Source organism: Cyclopterus lumpus, chromosome 15, assembly GCF_009769545.1.
Source record: "Cyclopterus lumpus isolate fCycLum1 chromosome 15, fCycLum1.pri, whole genome shotgun sequence".
NCBI classification, from domain to species: Eukaryota; Metazoa; Chordata; class Actinopteri; order Perciformes; family Cyclopteridae; genus Cyclopterus; species Cyclopterus lumpus.
In genome coordinates, this window is record NC_046980.1 from 11,936,669 (window position 1) to 11,955,393 (window position 18,725).

The window sequence follows — 18,725 nt, forward strand, 5'->3', positions numbered from 1 at the left end:
GACCTTTAAATAGGAAGTTACTGCGAGGCAGGGCTATTATCGTAAACTAAGACCAGTGACATATATTGTCTGAAACTAAATCCAAAACGATCCTTTCAGAAAGACGAAAACTAACTAGTGAAACATAAAATAAAAAATGAACATAAATTTACAGCATTTTTAGTTTATGAGCTGTAATATATCACTACCGAAAAAAGGAGGCAGCATGAATTTCCATTAACTCTCGTGAAATGAGACTTTGAGACATTCCAGTAGATGAACAAGAACATAATTTAAATATTGTAGTAGATCAAATGCCATTTAACCCAGCTATTGAGCTCAGGTCTAAGGTTAGCACGAGGTCAGGGTGACATTGCAGGTGACACGTTCTCTTATGTGGGTGGTAGTGAAGTTGATTCCCAAAATAAAAGATTTAAACATTAGAGCCATTCCTACACAGTTCTCCAACTATGTGTTTTATAACATGTATGTAGTAACATCCTGTTGGGACAGCTGGCCTTAACAAAAACAAACAAACTATATATATATATATATATATATATGTATATATACAGTATATGTATATATACACACATATACTGTACACACATATATATATATATATATATATATATATATATATATATATATATATATATACACTCTAAATTGAAATATACTAAAACTAAACTTTTCTGAGAATCTGAAACTAACGAAAAAACAAGCTAAACCTAAACTGTAAAAGAAAATGTAAAAATACTATAACATTGCTGCTAGGAGACCGTTAGCTTAGCATCTAGAATAGTCAAGAAATAGTGCATCACATACAGTAGCCTTCCATAAAACCACAAATTGTTGTAATTGTTGCACTTGTATGGATAAAACAAATGAGATATAGAGGTGCTCATATGCAGATTTGTAATTTTGTTGGAGCTAAGCTGCCTTTCTGCTAAACTAAGTTAACTGTCTCCTGAATCTAGCTTCATATTTAGCATATATGGTATCAATCTTTTCATCTAATGACAACAAAAATAAATATTGCCATATTATAATTTTCTCTAAATATCAAACTATTTATTTACTCTTTGTTCTTTTTTTTCTTTCACTGTGTTTTAGGTTGTTGAGTGTTATGAGTTGCATTCCTGGTGCACAACAACATGTATTACTTATGCTATTTTTCGACATGTAAAAGGGTTAGCAAACTTTAATTTCAACCAGAATCTAGACCAGGTGACAGTCCATGCCGTCAGAAATGTGTTTTTAGCTTCTGTTCAGTTTTATAATAATCATAGTTTGCATGTTGGACGATGTTGTGGCCTCAAGTAAAATCACTCAACATATGAAATATCTTCTTTTTTGTTTAAATCGTGTTGTCATCCGGCGGCTGCTGTCATTACCAACCTGAGTGCAGCCTGTGTCTGTTCCCAGCTCACTAATAAATGGTTCACTTAGTGCTGCCAACGTGAACATGTTAGTTCATTAAGCAAGTCGAGCCCACTGCTGGCGCTCTGGCCAACTGTCACAGCTACTTTACGAGCCCAACCCGCCCGTGCCGCTGGAATACAGCTCAGCAGCCAGACACAGCTCATATGTAATGAACGGGGCCGATGCAGCAGCTCTGTGGGTCGCAGTGATTAATACTTGTGATAGAGGCAATACTAGGATATACTGTTAAAATAAATGTTCATGAATGTCTTCTTTCCTGAACGTGTTTGTTCATATTTGACATGCAAGACAATAAATCAATAGCCTCGTAAACCAGGCACATCTCATCCTCTCGCAACTGTTGCAGGGCCAACGAATCAGATCTGATGCGGAAGATCATGCATTGTTTATCTTTTTGGGTGGAAAGGGGAGAACTCCTTTCATCAAAACCTCCACCCCTGATTCTGGCATTTGTTTAATTAATTTGCTCGATGACACACACTCGACACAGCCTGTCAGACAGCGTGGCTTTTCTCTTCCTCAATAACACTTCATCTAAATATTTGAAACACAAAGACACCAAAGTGGGTCAGCATCTAGGCGAGTCCCAAGAAATGTTCAATCATGCAAAACAGTGCATGGATATAACTCTAACACACAGCGTTTCCCCCAGACAGGGACGGGTACCTGAGCAAACTCAGCTCTGTTTAGACAGCTGCTTGATGAGCCAGAATAAAAAATGAGGGTTTATAATCACCCGAATCTAAAAGGGCCTCTCCATCGGCGGAGCGCTTGTGATGTAGCGGTGTGCAGAGTCAGAGTCCTTGAACGCGTTTTGATGATTTTCATGTTGTTCCCCTTGCGACATCAGGCTGGGATCGGAGCCAGGTGAAAGAAGGTGAGGACGTCTAGCTTGAGCTGCAGTTTTGTAGAAGTCGAATGCTACCGTCGACAGATTACGCCACCGTATCTGATCTTTTTGCATAAAAGCCGGCCTCCTCCAGCTCAATAGAGCTATTTTTGGAGAGGAGATGACATTTGACATGTTTTGTTGCTTTGTACATGTGGAGAAACTAAGCAGCGAGTGAACATGGGCTAATTGTTTTCTACTGATGATGTCTAGTACATAAAACATCATCACAAAAATAGAGCTGGTTTGACACTACAAGATTTGTTTAGGTTCCTAACATTGTGGGAAACGTTTTGCAGGAAGCAGCTTTCCTTGGAACAAGATGACACGGCCTGTTTTATAAGGAAATGTCCCCCATGAAGTAACATATTCCCAACATTGAAAGCTATTATCATAACCATTTGGGCTCAAGGTGTGAGTTTCCATAAGTCTCTCTCAAGGAAATGTAAACCAATTCTCTCTGTATAATGTCTTCAAACACACAGTGGAGTCTGAGTCTCTTCCCATTGAGTGTTTCTATGCATAATGCAGATACAAGCTGCTAAATACATCTCCATATTCAGATTACAAACAGCTATTTATAAATAAACATAATATTTTCTTGGCAACTGAGCCTCTGTAGACCACAAAAAACAGAAGTAAACCGGATAAGGTCGTTGTATGCAACAGTATTATTGCTAATGATGGCAGACAATCCATAGTTTATGCATATTTTCCATTAAAGCTAAACAGAATCAGACATAAATGTATATGTGATACCAGGAGTTTGTGTGGTATAGTGCTATATACAGTATAGTCTGTTTATGTGCCCTCACCCAATACCAAAGGTAATTTATGTGATGCTGTCCATAACGTGTCAATTATGTCTCTAACATAGATTAAAACAAAAATCCCTCTCAGTATACTTAATTATATTATTAGTTTCAATGATTCTCTGTATTTAACTCCTTATTTATCAAAATGATAGTGTAATCAAAAGGCCTTCATCTGAACAGTGTGTGACTCATTACCGCTTGTCTATTTGAAGTAGTTTAATTTGGCACAGCATAAAACAGTACTTGTTGATAGAGGAAGCGTCATATATTTCTAAACTACTCGATAAAAAAAAGCCCTGGTCTAAAATCCTAAAAGTTCAAATGTGTATGTGACATCTGTAATTATTTCATTTTATTTGCATATTGTTTTTATATTGTCATTACTTTATTAACAATGCACCATGCCAAGAGTGAAAATTAGCTGTAGTTTAACAGATCTTCTCACATTCGGTATGCTTTTCACTCTCATTCACTATTGCTTGTTATTGCCTCAGTGTACAACCATTTGATCTTCTTTCATACTGTTTAACAATATAAATCAAATGTGTGTTATTATTTCCGGTGAGCTTGTCCAACCATGGAATCCAATCAGCTTACAAACTACATAGATTGTCGGCACCGCAGGTATTTTTCTGTGTTTCAGCTCTTTTCCGGCTGTGCCCCCACGAGTCACAGTGTAAGATGCTCGGATAAATGCCTCCGACGGGCGAGATTGTGATGTAGCTGTCAAGATCGAGAGTCACGGATGTCCCCAATGAAGCCTTTTTGTTTTGCCTAGATTGTATTTCTTTTCACAGTCGTTGAATTTCGATCTGGATGACAAAAAGACCAACGGCAACTATTGCTCAGAGGGCAAGGTGATCCGTCTAGCCCACTCGGAAAACAGTGAGATATTGATTCAGCTGTTGATTGTCAGTCAAGGTCATGTTTGAGTCTTTTTGTCCTTGGGTAGGTACTTTAATGAAGAGTATATGACAAGAGTCTGCACTTTCTATAGGGAACTCTTTACAGCAGAACAAGAGAAACCACTCAGACGTGTCACATCTCTGCAAAGGACACTCAATGTGTTTCACAATGACTGACAGTCAGCAGCTAACGGGCACTCTAACATACTACAGCCCAACACGCAGCATGCCGGATAACCATCCACTGCTTCAGCTATTTTCAAAAGAGAGTTAATGTGTCAACTCTGCCACATTGAATGTGTGAGTACAAGTGACAAGAGGATGCTAACGTGCACTTTACACTTCACTTATTACACATGCAGGTCGAGGCCACTATCCGTTGCATTGGACATCATTCATAAGCGATGCTTTTGCCTATGAAGCCAATAAATAATATTGTTAGTTAATTATTTATAATAATAATGTATAGTTTAAGCTTTTTTTCTCTCTTTAACCTCCAATCAGTTGAGAAAATCAATCAGATCTTGATATATTTTCTTTTACTCGGCTCATTTTATTTGAGTTGTTTTCCTATGCATTTTCTCTTGTTGCACATCTAACTCATTAAACATTTAACACGTCTGAATAATTACTCCACTGCTTCCTAGTTTCTTTGGTAAAATGCTGGAAGGGCTGCTGCAGTGAGCTGTTGATTACTCGCGTACATTGACCTCCCCGTGTCAGTGTGGCGACCCTTGGGGCTGTTTGAGGCTTTGTCTAAAGTGAAAGTAGTCTGCATCATTTTTAGGGTTGACTAAAAGGCGCCGATGGAAAATGAGTCTCTGACATGTTGTGTGAATGGGAAAGAAAATGTTAATAGGCCTTTAAAATGAAATATGTTTTCATTTAAATCTAATTACTAGATTATTATATTCAAATGCAGATACTTTTGCAGACTTATTGCTTGATTTGATTGACTTGTACAAATGTTCCTTTTCTGTATAAACGCTGAGGCCAAAATAGATTTGGTTGCTCGAGGCCAACCCGAAATGAAACACAATTACAACAACTAATGAGTCATCAGTCAGTGTGTATACATGTAAACTCTGTGAGGTGTTGACATTATGCTGTGGGGACACACTGATGTACATCTTTGCAGCTCGCTCTGTAGTTCCTGGCTCAAATGTACACACGTGAGCAATTATGGGGCTCAAGAAAACTGCAGTTCTCTACAGTAAGTGCTGCTGGAAAACCTGTGAAGATGAAAAATGCACGTCACACACACACACACACACACACACACACGCACACACACACACACACAGCTCCCTGAGGGTGCTGAAGCTAGGTACCACAAGAAGAGATTAACCAATGCAGCTGTGAGAGAGAGGTGAGCTCCCTGTTCTCCTCCACCCTCCCTGGATCATTTTAAAAATTATATTTCTTTTTAATAAATGTTCCATGACAGGTGTGATTTAATGGAGGAAATAATGTGTGTCAACTTGAAGTGCCCAAAAAAGATAGGTTTGTTCTCAGTGATTTCAAAAGGCACAAAAGGAGAGAACTTTGGAACAATGCGTTCAAACAAAAGATTTACATTTATTTGTACGATATTCTTTTTGCCACGCTCTGATTGTAGGAATGGCAACGTATGAGCTCTAATAAAAGAAGACATCAGGGATGTTATTTATCTTATGTTGGCTTTAAATTACAATGGATTGTGTGAGACCCAAATGCACTGTCACAGCCTTCTATCTAGAACTTACCAAGACGTACCTCTTGGTAAGGAGGGTGTCAACATTGAACATAAGATGGGAGGAAGAAACTTCTTTCATATCCACCAATCTCAAGGGGGCAATCTGGTGGACTGCTGTGAGCTCTGGCTCATCAATCTATCAACGTCCAGGGGATTGCTCTCCACTCGGGTTCCTCAACACTCCCATCTTTCCAACTCTTATCTCCCGTCTGTACAGAGCTGACACCGACCTAACTCCGTGTCAACTCATGAAGCGTCAACAAGCACCAGCGCTCCGTCTCCTCCGACACTCCCTGCAGGGATAAAGGACGGGCAGTCAGCTGGTTGATTGTCAGAGCTATTATGTCCCCCAAACATCCCACAGTCCCTGCTTCCACAATTCCCTCCATTAACAAGGGGGTTTGCTATCCACTTCCCCTTTGAAGTGTCACACTCTGATGCACATTTGTTTTTAATATGTGTGACTGAATCCACTTAACTGGTAGTGAGAGGAAGTGAGAAGTGTTTTTCTGTCGAGCTGCCGTTCAACATCAAAAAAACATTCCAAATTTGAGTCTGTTACTCTGATATATGACCATATACTGTATATATATACACATATATAAGTGAACCGGTTACTATATATATATATATATATATATATATATATATATATATATATACTGGCTGTATATATATATATATATATATATATATATAGCCAGTATCCAGTTCCCTTAATTCAGCACAAAGACTGCAAACAGAGATAACCAGCTAGGCCTGGATCCACACCCAGCTTCATACACAACCTTCATGTTGATGAAGGTTTCACATTCAACATCATTTACAATATCATTTAAATGTCCGGACTGGATCTTGCACTGTTAATTCACAATGGAGGTGACGAGATCTCTCCACAGACATATAAACGCTTGGCAAAGTACTCAAGGAGCCACTTCTGTGGTAGTAAGTTCCTGCTACAGTAAGAGCCTCCAGGACCATAACTTGTCATGATGACACACACACACACACACACACACACACACACACACACACACACACACACATACGCGCGCTTGAAACAATAACAGTTTATGGTAATATAAGCAAGACAAATACAGCCAGATGAGTGCATTTTCAAGTCAAATGTGGATATAAAAAAGTGTAATCTCATTAAATGTTGTCATCAAAGCTAAAAGAACTTGGGAAAAAGAACTGCAGAGAGTAATATTAAAACATAAGCTCCCTTCTCTGTCAGGCAAAATACAGGGGATCAAATAGATGGTCAGTGTTTACTAAGCAGATTGATCCACAACAACGTGAAGAAGGGTACAAAAAACCACTTGCATGTTTGTGACGCAGTGATCAAAGCAAAGCAGGGTTATTTTAAGCAACTAATTCTCCTGTTCCACAGTTTTTGTCCAACATGGAGTCTAACACGGAGCAACAGCATGGCTGCGGGTGAAGCTTAGAAAGAGTATACAGTTTGTGAGCAAAGTTAATCACATGAGCAGCGGTTCACACATCTGTCAGGTTAATGAGACAACGCCCGGGGCAGGAATGAGGAGTTTACATACAGCTGCAGGACGTTCGCCTCCAATTTTACAATCAACAGGGTTGTCACATGTCCTGGCTAGCTTTGTGTTTGGAGAGAGCACTTTTTGATAAATGTCTGACAACACGGCTAGTTTTTATTTTCATCATGAAGAGACCAACATCACACTTATAAAAATAAGTTTCACATGAATCAGATGAGAATGCTGATGGGAGTGTAACTGATGCTTCCATCTGCTGTTACAATCAATACCAAACGCCATCAGGAGACAGTAATGGACACTCATGGGTCTCCAGATTTAGACCAATGGAATGATGTCAACAGGTGCATCCTCCACATACGTAATCCCCTTTTAGGAAGGACACAGGGGCTCAGGCGTTTCTATGAAAACACCTATTTATAGTGAGCCTTTTCAGCTACATTTATTTTTCAGAATAAATATGCATCACTGTCTCCTCCCAGCAACAACAAAAAGTAAATAAACGCTTGACTTTTCATTTGGTTCATTTTATACAACAACAAGCCATGCATTTAGATGCCAATTATGGTGTATTAGTCAGATAATGAATGGAAGAAAATAAGTCACCAACTTGAATCCTGTAAACCTGTCTTCACTTCTTTAATGCATCTACAAGCTTTTAAATAATGGATTTCAGATGTTCGTGACAAAATGAAATTCCATCATTTCGCTTTGGTTGAATGTAATTAAAAAGAGGAAATTGCATATAAACGGCAATCAAAGGTTCTTAATCGTGGAAACAAAGAAAAATATACTTTGATGATGAAGATTATATTAAGTCTTGCAACTTGACGCAACATCATTACACCACTCTCCCATCTGCAAAGTAAATCTGCCTTGATAACTTATTTTTCACCTGTCACAATTTCTGAGTGCTCAGAAAACTGAAATTGTAGAAGTGAGAAATACTTATCTGATTGGTCATGTAGTGCATCAGACAGAGCCATATTTTAATTGAACATAACTATTCCAAACACAATCCCCAGGCTGTCGTTAGCAGATATGAGCAATGTTTTTCACGGTAAATAGTTTTTGCCCTCCCTTTCTTTGGCAGCAAAGTAAACACCCGAGCACTGTGTGTTTAATACATCCCAATGGGTGACATTTCTAAATGTCACCCCCTTGCCATTATCTTTAAATACACATGTTGTTGACAGTGAATCACATAGCCTAAATAAAATTTAAAAAACACACAAACATTTTGGAGTTGTAGTTAACATTTTCATTCTGAATAGTTATTTGAGGTTGGTCAGTGTTACGTTTATTCCTCAAAATGCCAGGAAGAAACATCAAGCCGTTGTCACTTCTAAATGTTGTAACTAATTTAACCTCCATCGGACTTTGCTGCAGATCTCCCCGAACGTTTTAGTACCTCGAAAAGAAAAAATATTTCCCAAAAGTGTGCCACAGACTCAGTGAGGATAAAGTTTGACTGCAGTGCAGCTAATTTGACAAGAATCCACTAAAGACCCAACATAATCTGCTCTTCCTCTCACTGAAAAGTTAATACTTCATCATGACTGCACAACCTTTTATGAGATCTGAAATGAGGAATGAGACATTTATCAAATAAATTGCTCCCGTTTGTATAAAGCCGGAGGGCGAGATGTACAAGTATGCGTTATGGGATGTTATCTGATCCCTAAATATAGGCAGAAAACAAAATGCACACAAATGCCCAAATTAACCAGAACTGCTTCTGGTTAGGCATATTGAATAACAAATCAAATTATCGTCCTCTGGGTGAAATTATATTAGGACAAAGAGAGAGAAACATCCTGCTGCGAATAGAAATGTACAATGGAGTCAATGGGGAGTGTTCGATACTACTGGCAAACAGTGGCCATTTTGGTATGCAAGGTTTTTGTAGGGCCACACAATATTCACACAAGAAAATCTGATGATGCGGTCCAAATCACATTGAACCATACTCTCACAACTGAGCGCGAGTGAGAAAGGGGAGACACTGAGATTTAACAGGACTTGTGTAACAACATGAGCAGAGATGACCAAATTCCAGCCAAACAATGCCATCTAAAAAGGAATCACACAATGAAGATCTGACGGCACATCTTACTCGATATAAACCAACATACAAGACCACCGAAGGACATCAAATAGCCAACTCATGACCATGCAACGAAAGGTGCTCTTGTCATCTGTTGAGCCACCTAATCCTTGTAAAAATTGTACATGCAATCCAAATGTTTGTCTTGAATAATGGCTGAAGTGCCTTTAAAATAGTGATGAGCATTGTAATGGTTCCTCAGACTGGAGTCTCCCTCGCACCTGTTTTCTTCAATCTGACGGTTGTAAAGCGGTAAAGTGCTATACCGTACTGGAGTTAAATAATCCACAGGAGTCGTACAATATCAGTCCTTGTTTAGCTAGCTAGCTATGGAGACATGTACACCCATGCATCATGAAAAACACATGCGCATATGGGTTTCGAGTCCAGAGCTTCAAGTGCAGAAGGGCCAGTTCTGCCGTCCCAAGCAGCAATCAGGCACAAAGACACATTTGCACACACTACAAAGCAATATGTGTATAGGGATGAGATTTGATTTGAAAAGTTGCAAACATTCTATGAAGTAGACAAAGTTCAGTTTGTCATTATTCTGTCTGAAATAAACACCAGCCTTTAATGGCTTCTTTAGAACAGCGCCATCTGGTGTTGGGCGTGCAGCTATCAAAGCTCACTCTTTCTCCAACAAAAGAAATCCCCATACCTTTTTGGAGGCAACAGTTGTTCGCCCTTGGAGGCAGAAATGTGGGCACGGAGGTCACAGTGCGTGTGTGTGATGCTGTGTGTTTATGCGTGGTGGGATTGTTTGCAGCTGATGTCACAAAGCACAGAAAGAGTTTACGCCAAAATGTCCGTTTATACTGTTGGCCGCAGCCATATTGGGTTTCAGGTCAACCATCAACAGGCTTTAAATATGCATGCTGTGACAAAAATAACTGAATATTCTATTCTATGTACTAATGTTGCTTAAAGATGGAAACAGAAGTCAGAATGGTTTTGCAGCATTTAAGAGGGCAGAATGGAGACTTCGGTCTCAACGGGATAATATCATTTGGAGCTAATGTTAGCTAAACTAAGTGCTAACATGCTAAATCAGTAAATTATATTGCTGCTTAAAAATAACAATCACGTGGGACATTTTCCCAAAAAATAAAACAGTCAGCGCAAAGCTATAGTTTGTTAATTTAAACCGGAGCGGTGCAAACAAACAGCAAGCAAGTCCCTAACGCTAGCTAAATGAGCAAGTCTCCACAACACACTCCAGGACACACACTCAGTAGTCTTGCAGCAATGTATGCAGCCAAAACCATAAATCATGTCTTCACTTTGCTGTTTTGTGTTGTTTTGTTGCAGAGAATGTCTCCAGTGTCTGGGTCGTTGCTGAGATGATTCCATCTGCCTGTATTTATTTGCATGGAGCAATATTTGCAGTGTGCCTTCCTCCAGCATCCAACAGCCTCCCAGGTGGAGAGGGTCATGTCTCCATCATGAGGATGAATCGTACTGCGTGCATCCTCAAGGCGTCGGCCTGAGGCCTGTGCTGTGAAAATACAGTAGTGGTGCAAGGTCATGAAGGATTGCCCCGCCTCCCAACACTTTCATAACCGTTTGTTGTGGGAGGTTTCATTTAACAACATCAACAGTCTGCAAGGTTGTGTAAATGCACATGTGGTCACAGCTATTACACATTTACACAGTAAAGTTGTGCTTTGTTTTGTATTTTAATTGATATTACTCATGTATGGATGTTATGCAAACAAACTTGAGGATGGATATGTTTGCAGGATTTATCATCTCCAGATTGCAACACAATCAGAGCTTCAATCCAGCTCCTGGCACATCTCTGCATACAGATGCTCCCTGTATGTCAGCTAATGAGCACTGGCAGCAAACTAGTCGCACTACGAGTAAGTAAGTAAGTTGATGACTAATGATTGTGACTCCATTCAGAGGAGATAAACACTGTCCTAGTCAACTGCCTGTCCACAATCTAAGAAAGCGGCAGCTTTGTCAAACGTAATCGTGCACAACCAAATATTAAACATCAAGGGTGTCTCGCTGACAGCAGCACACTGTTATCCAGTTGCCTTATTATACTGGATAAATCCTCTTTGTGTCAAGCACCGTGCATGGATTTTAAGACCTAATTTAATTCCAGCTATGTGCAGCTCTAGTGCAGGCCGACAGTGATGAACCCTGGTGCGAGTGTCAAAGTCTTCAAAATTGGAACTGCAGAACAAATGTTCATAAGTGCTGTGATTTTTATAGATTTTTTAAAACATTTTACATTCAGCACCTCATGGAGGTCAACTTTGATTTAAAATTCACAATCATTAAATTACAGACAGAGGTTTACATTAAATATTTCCCTTGGTCTACTGGAAAACATTTATATTCATGTAATTCCAGGCTGTCTGTTCTGGGCCTCTAATTGGATCTAAAAGTTAAAAATACACAATAAGAAGCACAACTGTACCTCCTAAAGAACAAAGATTAGAGGAGCAGTCGGTGTTGCCACACTAGTAGTTCCTGACTGACAGCCAACATGTTCCACAAATTAGAAGTTTTAGAGGAGAAGGGAAATATCTCCTGACCATGTATGCTTTGAATAAACTGCATTGTGCACGATAAGGCAACATTCCAAGGTGGCATAATACAACTGTGGAAAGAGTTTATTTTCAAGCATCCTCCTGCCACAATTCATCCATCCTCCTGCCAGCAAATACAATGTCATTGTTTCTGAGACAGCTGGGTAATGTTGTAGTCATCACCCCACCCAGCAACCACATCCCTGCCAAAAACACTGTGCACGGAAAGACTGGATATACGCCATCTGACTTCAGACCAGTGTGGTGAGAAAAAAAAAGGATGAACATAGACAACTTTTAATAGTCTGCTTACACCGAAGAACGAATGATGCTGCGTCACCGACATAACGGACTATATTGTACGTAAGAAAGCTGCTTTGGTCTGACAGGGAAGTTTGAATTAGGTCCAGTCGAGGTCAACTTAAAGTCCGACAACAAATTATGGAGAAATGACAATGAATGATAAAGCAACTTTAATTCTTAACATACAGTACAGTGGCTTGTAAAGATTCAGCTAAAGTTATACAAGTACCAATCCTAACCTCCGTCCTCTAGAAAAATTTAAATCAGGCATCTTGAAAGAAGGAATCCAGTTCCTCCGTCTTCTCCTCCAGACCCTGGGAGGCGTTTGCTGCCGACTCTCCAGCTGCACTGGTTCCTCTGGTGGCCGAACTTTCCTGCGACCTATGTGGAGTGTCCGTCTCTCGCTTGATGTCCTTGCCTCCTCCCAACACTTTCTGACTCTCTATAAAATACTGGTTGGGGTGATTAAGCGAAAAAGTGGTGTCCTCAATCTGCAAAAAGGAGAGGCAGGACAAAAGGAAAATCAGAATTAGTTTTCACAGAAGAGGCCGACTGGTAGCGGATTGAGTGATTGATTCAATGTTATGTCATCTTTGACGAGATGGTCATGTAACATCTGCTTCATTGGGGACGATTTGGAATGGTTTTGCTAATTTATTAACAATGATGAGACAGCATGGCCAAATGAGCGTTCTAATTCAGTGAAAAGATGAAATGCCCTTTCAGGCAATAAAATGTCTAAATCACTCACGAGGAGTAAAAACCTGTGACTCAATGAACACGTTCAAGCTCGTTTAAATGCTCTTCGTCTGCTATTCAAAATGCATTTTCCACCATTTTGTAAAGAAATTGTCCAATTGTGATTGATGTTTCCACATTAAATGTGTGTAAATGTTTTAAATGAAATTTGCAAAATTAAGTTTGGTAAGGAGTCATTTCACTTTGCCGTTTCTTTCTGTTGAAAATTTGTTTCTAAAAATAGTTGTAATGTGTTTTAAGGGCAATTATGTTGGGATTAAAAAATATTACAATGTTTCTCCATAGGGCCTAAAGGGTTGTTGATCAATAGATATAATACACAACATAGATAAACTAAACTTGTATTTAAAATATCATACATACTATACATACAAGTTAATCTAATGATTCATCCACCTCCCCTAAAAAAAGGGGTGTGCCAAACTCAGCTGAATGTCCTGCATTTAAAAAGTCACAAGCAAATATACTTTGAGTTTAAGACGTTGGTTTCTTTTTTAGTCCCTGCTTCTCAAAAACAAGGACCGTGAGTGTGACTGAAAGGGACGATGACTCAAGCATCCAAACTAAAACAGATTAAATTAAACAAGTGTCCATGGGGAACTAAAAAGATCTAAATGCTTTAATAAACCTATAAAAATTAAGTGGCTATGACAGCCAGCCGATGATGGAGGAAGACAGTTCTGGGTCTCTCCTGAGACTTCCTGCAGGAGAAGTAAGGACCAAACCCCCGTCTCTGACAAAGGGAGCCCCAGTTAAACCCTGATTCAAATTAAATATGCACTTACATTGTGTGTCAGCTCAAAGTACTTCTGGCACGCCAGCTGAAAGTGCATCCCTTTAACCAGCTCCAGGATCTGCATCAAGAAGGTAGAATATATGAAGAAACTGGGACTATTTTCTTCCCTAGACTGTTGAACCGTAGATACTGACATACGGAGATACTGTGCATTTACAGACGATAATGTCAACATGTTGCGTTGTTGCAGCCCTGTATTCAAAATGGATGGAATAGGAGAGACCGTGTGTTCAAAATGGTTTAACTGGCTTTTGGTCAACATACGCAAACGTCACTCATGAATCATAATGATAGTGAATAAATCCTTCGGGAGATCTTTGCAAATGCAATGAAAACAAAATCACAGGCTTATTTGGGCTGCTTTAAATATTCATGCCGCGATTAGTCTTTGTAGAATCACCTTTGGCAGCGATTACACCTTATCGTACATCTCGTACAATTTTGGGATTTACTATTTTTTCCTTTCTGGATTTCTTAAGCTCTACAAAGCTAAAAAGAGATGTGAGCAGCTATTCTGAAGCCCGGCACTTTAAAGACTTCTCACAATCTTGTACTATAATAAAAGCAACAACGTATTCAGGGTAACTCACCTGCTATAATATCAATCCAAAGGTCTTTGGCACTCACTAAGAGACACTCTTGTGTGGAATCTGCCTTCATTATTCCCTATATTCCTGAAGGCTGCCTGCAGCGTGATACTGCTACAAGCATGCTCAACACTGGGGCTGGTTTTAGATCAGTGATGAGATGTACTTAGTTTTTATTATTTTGTTTAATGGAATACCAGGAGCATTTGCAAAAATGCACACACAAAATCGCATTAAAAAAGTGAAAACCCTAGCTGCGTTATGACTTTTGCTATTTTTCCTCTAATGCAAAAGGAGAGAAATATCACACTGGTGAAATATCACAATGGTTCTTAGGGGATTAGAGAACCAGCATGCTGAACATCCACGAGACACTTGATCACACTGTACATTTCAGCGCAGAAATAGAGATCCTGTCCTGTGACAATAGTATCAGAATCATTTTCAGACATGCATTTCTGTGCCATGACATGTTGTCCAGCCATTCATTGATAATCTCTTTGGTGATCCTGACTTTCATCTAGCGCCACCAGCGAGTCCAAGTTTCACTTATCCTGTGAAATATAATGTGTATTCTCTAAACCAGAGGTTTTCAAAGTGGGAGGCAAGCTAGGTTAAAGAGATAATTCAGCAATGCAGGTGTGTTGGGTCATTTCAGAAACTAATAAATGCTTTAGGATATACTCCCAAAAACATTTTTTTTTTTTTACAATCAAGTTGACAAAATCCAGTTATATTTCCACCGTTATAAGCAGACAGTGGTGGCTAGAGGGTTGAGAGGACGGCACCCACCTGAGTGATCCCACTGGGAGACACTTTGTAGAACTGAAGCTTCTGCTTTAGCAGTTCTGGGTCACTGTGACGGAAAGGACATCCTACAAACAAAAAAAGATGGAAAATGGATTAAACCAAATGAATATATAGAGAGTAAGAGTTAACTTTGGCACGTTACTTGATAAAATACCCGGCCATTAAAATCTCTGCATTTAGAGTTTCCAAGCAATTCCCACAATCAGTTGAGTTACAGTTTCCATGCAAAGTACTTTAACTAGAAAGCTGGATAATGGCAGTTGAGTGGCTCATCACGTGGGTAATGGCTTCTTCCAACAGCCATCAACTCACCATGATGGTCGCCTTGGCTGGGTGGGTTTGATAAAATCACCTTCATGCAACTGTAGGGGGTGTAGTCTGTTCGCTTGCCTTCTTTGCCAAACATGTGGCGGACGCTGTAGGCATATGCTTTGTCAAACTACAGAGAGCAAGAGAGAGAGAAGGCAAAAGGCATTAGTGAGGATGAGAGTGTAAGAGGGACAAGGTTGGGGTGCAAAGCGACATCGTCATACATCACGTCAGTTCTGACAGGGAGTTTTCCTTAATGAAATATTGAGCCATTAGAGGGAACCTGCTGTAGAGGCGTCGTCACACTTGAGATAGCTGAATTATGGATATTCTTTCCCCTCTAATTGCTTTTGACCCTTGTCCCGCAGAGTACTTTGATATAATATGAAGAGGATGTCTAAAAAAAGAAAAAAACATTTAGGCCCGTTACTGCATTGTGTAGCACTTCGATTATTATTGTTCAGACTCAGACTCTTCATTTTAAACTACCATATACTGTACAACTACTCAAAGGAAAGTGTTGAACATTTTACTCTTTATTTAACAGCTATAGTTACTAGTTACAGTAAAGCTGAGGTCACTTGCCACCTTTCAGATGCCAACGAGTTTCAGCAAAGATATTTTCCATCAAAGTGTCTCTGGTGGATTTCACTTAGTTTTAACTGTCCCAAGCCCAAAGAGTCCATTATTCAATGTCTAAAAAGGAAAAGAATAAAAGAAGCAAAAACTAGAGGAAAGAAATGGAACAGATTTCAGAAGTAGTTATTTTTCCTCATTTCATCTCCATATTTGATGGCCCATTTGAGGGGGCCTGAACTTTTGGTTGAGAACCAACGGCCTTATAGTCAAAACTATGCGAGTCACTGATTTGATAGCTAAGAAAAAAAGTTATATGATCTCTCAAAAAGCAAACCTTAAAGTCAAAGACACAAGTGAACTGTATTAATAAACTTGTGCCAGGCATTTGCAAACCGTCACACCATCTTCTGTCCAAGTCGTTCCAAAACAAAAATCCCTTCAGACTTTTTGATGGGGGTCATACGACACAATCTTCAGTGGACTTCTTTTATATGTACAGAGGTCATGTGCAACCATTAAAACGGATTTACAGGGACCCTTCCTCTAAAAATCAAACAGTAAAATACAAACAGTGCGCTCCATCAGTTGAACACAATCACTGCTCCCATCATAACACATAAATGTTGCAATAAAACCCTTGAACTTGCTAATGTGACAAGCTGCAGTGGCAGTTCACGGATCCATAAAGTCTACTTGAAGTACAATAAATCAAATATTAATTATGTGAAGCATCGGCGGGTTCAAGAGGCTGTTTCCTGATTTAAGACCCCCCCTACTCTATTAAAACTGATCTTGGAACTGCTCTGGCACTAAAGTGAGTTTAATATGTACTATGTGAAATAATTAGGACATAAAAAGATCCTATGTGGTCGAAAAAAAGTGATACTAAGAAATGAAATACCAAATGTGACGCTGACGTAGTCTGACTTTTTTCAGTTTTGCTAAAAATGGAAAATAAAAACATAATTTCACATGAACAGATTACAGACAAACGCTTTCTTACATACTGAGATTAACCAGAAATAGATTAGACATTAGCAGGTTTTGCCATTTTTTAAAGACATTTGTCCTCAAAAACAGTATTCAGATTCCCCTCAGAATCAGATGTTGTACAATGCAGCTTGCAGTTTGTTCACAACTCCTATTTTTAGTTGCATTGAATGCAACCCCTCTAAATATATTTTCACCGTGTTCCTACACTTCAGCCCACACTTCAGATAATCCTGGATATACTATAACACACAGCTGACCTCCAAACTGAGGGAATTCAGAAAAATCACAGTGGAGAGAGTCTAAACACAAAACTGCATTAAAGGAGCAGAGCCGCCTCTCGTCTGGTGCACATCTTGGCTCATGGGGCTTCATCACTGTAACATCCCCCCACACTCGAGGACACATTCACAAAAACCTGAGGCGATGGAGACAGAGAAATAGGACACAATCAAAGGGATTACGTGTGTGCATGTGTGCATGTGTGTAAACTTGGCATGGCTTCTTAGGCTCAGTCAGTCCATAGTGACTGATGTGCCTGCAGCTCCCATTCCTCTTATATGTAATACCATTAAATACATCCAATTTTAATCTGCTCTGCAGGCTTTTTCAGAACCCAAAAACAATGAAAAGGTGAGGGACTCTAAAATACTGCACGTGTGCTCAAGTTAAGAAGTTTGATGTTGCAGAAAGACGACAAGGACGGAGTTATAAAAAATAAAAAAAAGAGTCACTTTTTAAACCAAAAGGAAATGCAGAAAATCAGAATGGCACAGTCCCTGAAACAGCTGCTGCAAACCCTAAAAGTTTCACTGTGCATCCCACCTAGTAAAGAGCTTAGCGTCATTAGTAAATTCATTTCTGTTTTATAAGTTGGACCTATATGGCTGAATTGGCTGCTTCTGTTTCAGTGTCCTGGTATTGTGCACGCTGGCTCACTGGAACACTATTCCGGTTCAGGCTTGGTTCCCACTACATGACTTCAGCCCGGATTTCCCCTCACTCACAGGTTTTGGAGCTTCCCGACAAAAGCTTTGAAAGATGCAAGATGTGTAAAAATCTGGATACGTCGGGGCATCTACAGCCAATAAGTCCTACCTGCTCTATGTTGCATTTGCAGTTGTTGTTGTTGTTGCACCTAGACTGATAAATAAATAAACACAACACAGTGGCTGATCTACATAGAGGTTAGTCGTAAAGACGCGTGGAAACAGGCTATTATGGGAACAAGTGGCAGACGACAACATCAACCAGCATGACTACGCCCGTGTCACTTCCTGCATGTGTTTGTGACTTAATGTAGTTTGGAGCGTTCATCTTGGATACAAGATGAACGCTAGTCTTAAGTGTGTGAAAAGAACAACGATCTGGCAGCTTTGACATCTGTGTAATGTGAACTTTACCGAGACACTTTAATAGAACAGAGCCATTGATATTGTTTTCACTAACACCTCTGCCATGATAGGTCGCCATGTCTGCTGTCAAATTAATTTTTTAGAGGTGTACTGGTCGTATGTTTTACAGTTGAAAAAGAAACAGGTCAGTACTTTCTAGTGCCAAAACTATGTAATGCACCATTTCTAAATGATCTCAAACACATCTTTGGTATTTCTATTACCAATCAGCTGACAGCAATATGGATATGTGATGAGCTAA

The 18,725-nt window shown here is 39.5% G+C and overlaps 1 protein-coding gene across 1 annotated transcript; it reads right to left on the reverse strand.

Moving 5' to 3' along the window:
• Positions 1–12,392: 12,392 nt before the first annotated feature.
• Positions 12,393–18,719, reverse strand: prim2 (DNA primase subunit 2). Its single transcript, XM_034551250.1, has 4 exons — positions 15,504–18,719; positions 15,174–15,256; positions 13,784–13,852; positions 12,393–12,730 (listed from the first exon to the last, which is right to left on the reverse strand). The coding sequence occupies exons 1-4, from the start codon at positions 15,595–15,597 to the stop codon at positions 12,503–12,505; spliced, it is 474 nt and encodes a 157-aa protein (XP_034407141.1). The 5' UTR covers positions 15,598–18,719; the 3' UTR covers positions 12,393–12,502.
• Between the last annotated feature and the right edge of the window lie 6 nt (positions 18,720–18,725).

Excerpts from the sequence above, each read along its gene's own strand:
- prim2 (XM_034551250.1), bottom strand. The coding sequence starts at position 15,597 with ATGTTTGGCAAAGAAGGCAAGCGAACAGACTACACCCCCTACAGTTGC. Across the intron at positions 15,257-15,503 it reads CAGCCAAGGCGACCATCATG|GATGTCCTTTCCGTCACAGT; the intron begins GTGAGTTGATGG and ends TTTTGTTTGTAG. Across the intron at positions 12,731-13,783 it reads ACTTTGAGCTGACACACAAT|ATTGAGGACACCACTTTTTC; the intron begins GTAAGTGCATAT and ends TCCTTTTTGCAG.